At 38.7% G+C, this 8,390-nt stretch overlaps 1 protein-coding gene across 6 annotated transcripts in view; it reads left to right on the top strand.

Annotated features, from left to right (window-relative positions):
- Positions 1–8,390, top strand: part of PTPRQ (protein tyrosine phosphatase, receptor type Q) — a 245,877-nt gene that overhangs the window by 222,290 nt on the left and 15,197 nt on the right. For 5 of the 6 annotated variants that reach the window (XM_019514789.1, XM_019514790.1, XM_019514792.1 and 2 more), the window contains 4 exons: positions 2,011–2,101; positions 3,695–3,771; positions 5,610–5,744; positions 5,858–5,983. In XM_019514789.1, coding sequence (XP_019370334.1) covers positions 2,011–2,101; positions 3,695–3,771; positions 5,610–5,744; positions 5,858–5,983 — 429 coding nt within the window. Of the gene's footprint in view, positions 1–290; positions 445–2,010; positions 2,102–3,694; positions 3,772–5,609; positions 5,745–5,857; positions 5,984–8,390 lie in introns of those variants that run through there. The other variant, XM_019514795.1, reaches the window with a different exon arrangement.

An 8,390-nucleotide genomic window follows, 5' to 3' on the forward strand; every position in this document is an offset into this window, starting at 1 on the left:
ATGAAAAGTTTTACTAGCAGTAATATTTTCACATATTAAGGTTTATCAATGGAAAATTTCAAATATTTCTTTTTACGTATAGTAATTACAAGATTCAAGATTACAGCATTTGTATAACTCACCACCTAAAATAAGAGAATTTTCTATTAAGTAATGGTATTATCAGCATGATTTTAAATTTGACCAAATATGTGAAACAGACCTACATTAGCCAAATCACTAATTAAACTCTTAGCCAGAATTTTTATATGCTTTGGGTTTTTCATTGTATATATTTCCTTGACCTTTAGTTTCCAGAAGCCTGAATGGAAATAATTCCTACTGGATAGGTTGTCCTCCTAGGCCAACCAGTACAAAAGGGCAGGCTGTGTTCCTGGCACAGGACAATCAGCCAACTCACATGGGGAGCTGATCAGCTATCTAGATTAAAAGTCAACATAGTGACTTTTGAAGTCAGATGGTGATTATTTAGCTGCTCCTTTGGGAGGAGGTGGATAAAATATGGAGTTTTCACCCTCTAGGAAAAGCTTATAGAGATTAAGGGAGACATTTTCAAGGGCAAACTGGAAGATAGTCACCTAACTCTCATTGACTTTCAATAGGAAATAAGCACCTGACTGCCCTTCGCAGATCTCTTCCCCAGGTGGCTCACAGCCCCTGTGTGTCACAACTAGGAATATAGTACAGGTTTCTTGACTGCAAGCCTTGTTCCTTAACTATAAAACCATCCTTCCTTTCTATGTGAGTAGCACTTGCAGGTATATTATCAGGTATAGAATTATAAAGGCCCTCCAGTCCTCTTGCTTTGGGCTGTAGGCTTTTCATCAGCTGGAAGTAAAAATTTTCCATGGGATTGTTTTGCACAACATGATACACTGTAGTTGTTTTGAACTTTCTGCCGAGCATCAAGTAATAATCATTGCTGGAAATACAATAGTGGAATAGATGGATGCTTAGTTTGTTTCATTATGGCAAGTCTTCCTTTTAATACCAATATTAACAACATAAACAATGAAGTACAATGAATGCGTCTGTCATTTTTAACTGAAGCTATCAAGTAGGGTTGGTTGAATACCTCAAATATTAATGAAAAATTGTTTGAGTAAAAACAGCTTTACTGTTTTACAGTACCCATGCCCTCTGCTTATCGGCTTTTTATTAACATTTCATGTATGAACTTCTTTTCAGAAGAATGTTCATAAAGGACAACACTGTCTCAAATGCAAGCATGCACGTGACAAGAATTGGCACTGGATCACAATAGAAAGGTTAATTGTGATGCATGGTAGACTTATTAATGTGTTCTCATCTTCAGTGTTTCTTAGTCTTAGGAGAATGTACACACAAGCACATAGATACTTAGACATATATAAAAAAATATTTTCAGCAAAAAAGTTTTTCACTATGAATGGTTCATTAATCTCTGCCTTTGAATAGTAGAACTAATGAACAGTTATGACGCTGTTGTTCATTTGCCACTGAACCAAAAATAACTCTTCCCATTCCCCTCAGTAATAGGTCAGTGAGCAATAACTAATTGCCAGTTGTCTCTGTTTGATTAAATGCTCACCAGTTCTCAAGCTGTGGCAGGAGTCCTCCCAAGCAACAGGAGTTACAAAAAGGCATTACTCACAAGTGGAGCTGAGCCACTAGGACATTGTTACCACATTATATGGCTTCATGAAAAAGACAGAAAAAAACACAAGAGGTGATAGTCTGACTTTATCCAGACTTTTAAAGGTGAAAGATCATGTAAGCTTAAATTGTTCAACTTGGCAGTGTTTTCTGCAGCTCTGCATCTGACAGCATTCATGTAACTAGGATTGACGGTGAGGTGAAATACTTCTGTAATGTTTCCAGCTGTTCTTAGAAATGCAACATATAATAGAACTGAGAAGTCCTTCCTCTTACTGAAGTAACCATACAGGGGGATGTTGCTTTTTTTTATCTATTTATAATGCTGACTGCAAAGAAAGCTTCAAGACTTTCTAAATAAATACTATCTTACAGGAACTTCCCAAGTTTCTTGAAGACCTTGCTTCTACTGATGCTGATCTGCCCTGGAACAGGTCTAAGAATCGCTTTCCAAACATAAAGCCATGTATGTGTGTTTGCTAATCAGTTTCTCCCTTTTGCTTGCTAACTTTTAGAAGTCCAGTATATATTTGAAAGCTATCTTAATTTTCATTTGGTGTCTCTATAATGTGATGTGAAAGGTTAATATACTAAAGTCCATGTTGTATTACAGTTTGCTATCACATAATCTGTCTTTGTTCATGGGTTTTTTTTAAGTAGGGTTATTTGCAAATGGCTTTCAACTTGGTCTCAAGCTTTAACATGCAGGTGCAAGAAATTGTAGCCTGAATAGTTTCCTAGCTTTGTAATTTAACCCAAGTAACAAACTCTTTAACATTCTCCCTGGACTTTTCTCCTTAGTGAAAAGCAAGTTTTAAAAAAGTGTAAAATCCACATGTTTGTGTATTCAATTTCCCTATGACCTTGATGACGCTTTCCTACAAATACTTGCAAACATGCTGCAAGAGTTCCACAGAAGACCAGAGTAATGTATGATAACTTGTAAGCCAAGGCTAGATTTTATCACAAGAGACAGGACTCTATCTTTCTGTATTCAACACTGCTTCATCTTTCAGTTAATAAGACAAGAAGTACCATTATTATTTTAAGCATTAACTGTGATGTGAGATGGGGGGCATAGCATTCTTCTGTTAATATAGCTACCTTCTGTGCTATTAACTTTTCAGAACAGCTGCTCCTATTAGCTGCTGCCTGGTTCAACACATATTCTGAATGCTAATTTATAATAGCTAAAAACTAATATTTGTGACACCCAGTCACATACCATCAGATGGGCATTGTATAAGCCTAAAGATTTACAAATCTTTCTCTTCTATTCGTTCTCAGAAAAAAAATTGGGATTTGGGCTATGGAGTTCAGTGTTTACTAGTTTCAAATCTTATTCGTGCATGGCATCCTTCCTAAGCTTCATCACTTTAGTATACTCAGAGTGGGTCAAATTCTGAAGTCCTTACTCAGTTTTTACCTCAAACCAGAGCTCCAGTTGATTTAAACTGGAATTTAAGTGCCTAAATAGGAGTTAGGCATCTAACTGCCTCTTTGGATTTGGTCCTCAGACCCAACTTGTGCAAACTTCCATGTAGTAATCATTTGCATGAAGTTAAAGTGCAGTAAAAAACAGGATTTGGCTCACTAACTGAAATTATAACCAACCAAACCAATAATAATTTAGTCTCCCAGTTGTACAGTCTGATCCACATGAAGGCCCCCATGCTTGTGTAGCACCTCATTAACAGTGTGCCCTTGGCTACAAACAGTCATGAGAGATCTGCCTGCGCATGTTAGATTCCAGCGTTGGGGTCTTGGACACTAATTAAAAATAATGTGTGAGTAAATGTATTGCAATCCAATAGAAGAAGGATGGGGAAGAATGACTATCCAGTAAAATAGGATGGTTAAATAGTTCCTGTGAGGCATAATACCTGTATTATAGTAGCAGGGCAGATGTAATACATAAACACATCTAGCATTAACATTGATCTTGAATTCTCAGCATAACAGCAGCTTCTTATGCATGTAACAGTTTTTATTTACATCAACATCTTATACATCCCACAAACAAACCATTATTATTAAATGGACTTTGTTTCTACTATAGATAATAACAACAGAGTGAAGCTGATGGCTGATGCTGGTATACCGGGATCTGATTACATCAATGCCAGCTATGTCTCTGTAAGTTGGAAGTCTGTTGCTTTTTTTCAGCTTTGTATTTACAAAAGTGATTTTAAAAGAAAAGTTGTATATTTTATAAGAACAGTTCTCATTTTTCTTTTACTTCCTGCAGCTGTTATCCATGCTGCCACTTCTATTCTATTGATTTGGGTGGTTGTTAGGGGGGACATTGAAGGTGATTCATTTATAATTTAATTTGTGCGTTTTTATCATGGAATAATACTTATTAATTTATCTAATCTGGTTTCCACTAATGTTGATTATGAAACTCCCATTGCTTTTAATTGTGGAGTCAAGAAATATTTTGTAGTTTAGAGTTATTATACACAAAAGATGCCATTTAAAAATAAATTGAATTGAATATTTACTTAAGAATGGCTAGAATATTTTTGGTGAGGTTTTCATACAAATTACGAGGAGGAAAAAATGTAAGTGTTCCACTTGACTAAACAATAGATGTGTTGCTTTTCTATGACAAGTAATTTTAATATAATTGAATAATGTATTTGCATTTAAATATAAACAAAGAAGGTTACTGAAAAAGGTATGGGATTCATCAGTTTGAAAAGGAAAAACATGAGGTGGGGTGTGACTGAAGTCTATAAAATCATGAAGTGAGTGGACAAAGTGAATAGGGAAATTCTTTTTATGCAGTATATATTTACCCTGTGGAACTCATTGCCACAGGAAGTTGTAGAGAAAGATATAGCCGTATTCAAGAAAGGGGTTAGATAAATTCATGGATGATAGATCAGTCATGACAGTCAAGGATGTATCTTCTAACAACCCTAAACCAATGTTGGTGGGTGCTGAGAGGGCATGACAGGGGCTGGATCTTATGTCCTCTGTTAATGGGGAAGACAAGGTCTCTTTTTCTACCCCATCTGTAGCGGTGTGTCTGTGTGCCACTCTACCCTGCTTCAAATATCTATACATATCATAATCCCTCCCAGGAGGTTGGCATTACTGATCATTCAAAAAATAGAAATAAAAGACAAACCTCAGCCTAAGCTTTCCTCTCAAATCTTCCATTCCTAGTACATTTTCTAAAGAAGCTCCCTCAAGGTCTCTGAGATTCATCAAAGTGCTATAACTTTGTCCTTTATATTCACTTTGATAGAGCAGATACTGCATGTACTATATAAGAAACTGGAATTAGATGCTGCTTTTACTTGTCCTGGTTCACCTACAAGGGGAAAAAGGAAAGAAGTAATCCAGAGCTTTGCATCCCTGAATTGTAGTTGCTCATTCACTCTTGAACTAGGGAGGATTAACATAGTTTCCCCCTGCCACCTGTTATGTATATTATATATCGAATAAATAACAGGCAGCTGTGAATTATAGGGCTATAATTCCATTGAGGAGTTTTGAAGATGCTATAAACCACCACACAGATTGTTTTGTGTAATCACCAGAACTGTGTGATGGACTGTCAGCTCTGCAGCATAATTTTTGTGTGTTACAGTTTATATACATGCAAACATAAGCTGTCTTAGTAGTACAGCCAGGTGGCATGTGCACTTCAGTCTTTCTGCTTCAAAAACTGCTGTTGTGGTTTAATTTTGTGTTAAAATTCAGTATAAAATGAAGTTCAATTTTACTTCTTTTCATAGAAAAGAAAAATATTCAGAAGGGTCCTCAGAGGATCTGGAGATTTCTCCAGGATCCCTGACACTTACATTTTCATTGGAAGACTCCTATGCAGTGACTGCCCACACCTATTTCTTTTTAGTGTGCACTGAAAAGGTCAGAGCCTCAGGCAGTGTAGCTACAGGGATAATTATGAGTCATGCACACACTTTCTGTTTATAGGAATTCATTAACTCTTCTCATCTTAGGGCTACTTATGTCCAAATGAATTTATTGCTACTCAAGGACCATTGCCAGGAACAGTGGGTGATTTCTGGAGAATGGTGTGGGAGACTAGAGCAAAAACACTTGTTATGCTTACACAGTGTTTTGAAAAAGGACGGGTAAGTTACTGTCATATAAACTGCTAATTCATGAATTAACAGGAAATAATGTATGATGTTTCTATGAAGATTATATATGATAATTGTTAATAAGAAGTATCATCTCACTGCAGATAAGATGTCATCAATACTGGCCAGAAGACAATAAACCTGTAACTGTGTTTGGAGATATAGTGATTACTAAACTAATGGAAGATAATCAAAGGGACTGGACCGTCAGGGAAATAAAAATTGAAAGAGTAAGGGAAAATTACAATTTTTTCTTTCATTTCTCTTTTAAAAAAATGAGCCTTGAACATCCCAGTGCTAAGGTTTCATGCCATTCATCTCTTTATGTTCTTTTAATCCCAACCTTTGCAATTTTGTCCTAATGTGGTTTTTCTGAATACATTGTTTTCCTTTTTTTGTTTGGGTAATTGATTTTAGGCCATTTTCATGGTCTACCTTTGATAAATGGCTCCAGTTTCTCACAAAGAGATGAGATAGGTAACCCACATCATATGGAGTGGTATCAAGGATATTTGAACCTTTAGTCTTTGTAGGAAGAACATATCAGTGTCTCTTCTGGATGGGTAGAATCTTCACAATTCTAGGATTATCAAAATCCCTTTGAGTATATCCCTCTCAAGTAAAGAACTAGGTCGTCTTGTGCTTTGCTGCTTTGCAGTGTACTGTTATCAGAACTGGACCATAGACTTGGCCATATCCAGCCCTGGAGATTTGCCTCAACACACGTGGGAGTCTTCTGGGGGTCTCTGGAGGCCTAACAGATAAGGAAGGCATACCCATCTGTTGTCATAGTCTGTAGTTGTGGTTCCTACCCTTTTGAGAAAATTAACAGCCAGTGAAAGTTGGAATAACACTTAGGCTCATGAGTAAATCCCACATAGAGTAGTCCAAGATGTCTCTTGCATCCCCACAACCTAATCTTTCTAAAGGCCCCTGGTACTTTCTCACCTAATGGCGTGATGGGATCTGATCCCAACAGTCATGCCTTCTTCTGTGCCACACATGCATAGTAGGAAATGTGATTTCGGGAGCAGGGATCAGATCCCAATGGCACCATCACTACTTGCCAGTACAGGAGGAGCCCAGGAGCCAGTTGAAAGTCAAGTGCCTGCAGCTTTGTTGAACTTTAGGAGGAACTTGCTGGGGCCAGTTCAGGACTCCAGTGTGGTCCTGGGGCTGGGGCTGGGGCAGACAGCCAACTGAGCTGAGCTGATTCTTGCTCCCAGCCCCCGGACCACACTGGAGTTTTCAGCCAGCTCTGGTTACCCTGCCAAATGTTCAATATAAGATGTGATGGAAACCAGCCACAAAAAACGTTACGCATCTTTCGTGGAATATTTTTTGTGGTTAATTTCACATTTTTTCCCATTAAATCCTCACATGTGGCAGAATTATTATTTATGGCATGATTTACAGGTTAATCGCATCTTAGTTGTAACATCTGCCAGAGGCCAAATAGAAAGATGTTCTTTTAGTATACTTAGTGGAAACGGAAACATGATAATTAGGCAGTCATATCAAAATTTAGGCTCAAAAGCATACATTACAGGTTTCCCTCACTTTATGCTATACATGCATTTTTGGAAAAGGGTGCATAACTCAGATTCGCATAAAGGAAACTCATTTTACAATGTAACAAATAGGGATACGTTCCAAGACCTCGACTGTACTGACCCCTAGTCCCATTTCTACTAGGCGTGTGCGAAACGTGCTGTATTCAATTCTGCCCAAATCGGGGACCATAATTTGATTTGTTGGTTTGGATCACTGTCCCCAATTCAATTTGGCTGAATCCAAATCTGAAGACTTGATTCTGATTCAGAGAATCAGTGATTTGGCCATAGACACAGCTTTATATAGTTTTTTCTACATACCTTGAAGTACCAGGCACAGCTCATGAATGCTGAGATGGTGGGACAGATGGAGCATCCTGGTGGATGCCCCCCGTGCCTCCCTAGCTCTGCAATCAGCTGCAGGGGGACCCCAGGTGCCCCCCCAGGAGGCACCAGATGCCAAGCCTGGAGGGTGCAGGGGGGCTCCCTGTGTGCTCCCTGGCGGACCCAGAAGTGTACTGAAAGTGCTTCTGGTCTACTTCCAGGTCTGCTGCCGAGAGCGCTGGGGGACCCCCCCCCCCCACGCTCCTATGGGATGTTCCATCCACCCTAGCATCTTAGCATTCATAAGCCACCTGGTACCTGGAGGTATGCAGAAGAAGCATTTAAAGCTGTGCCTATGTCCGAATCATCAAATCTTTCCAAATCTCTCCAAATTGATTCAGAGGGTTTCAATTTAATTTGGAGAGATTAAATGGTCTGATTCAGTCGGATTCAGAGATTTGGTCACCGAATCAGGCCAGTCTCCACTGAATCAAACTGGGGACCAAAGCTTCACACAGCTCTAATTTCTACTACTTCTATAAGACAACTTTGTTACTCACCAACAGCAGGCAGTACACACAAGCACAGGGTGGTGGTGAGTGTGGCTATAATGGGGATGGCAACTAAGGAAATGTGCCACAGAAAATGAGCAAGGAGCACGGATCTACACACAAGACTGTTTTGGTACACGTCACTCCCACAATGCACAGCACAAAGCATTTGACTGTGGGCTTCCACCACACTGATTGCATAAGAGTGA

Source organism: Gavialis gangeticus, unplaced genomic scaffold, assembly GCF_001723915.1.
Source record: "Gavialis gangeticus isolate Ggan-Ray unplaced genomic scaffold, GavGan_comp1, whole genome shotgun sequence".
Classification (NCBI taxonomy): domain Eukaryota; kingdom Metazoa; phylum Chordata; order Crocodylia; family Gavialidae; genus Gavialis; species Gavialis gangeticus.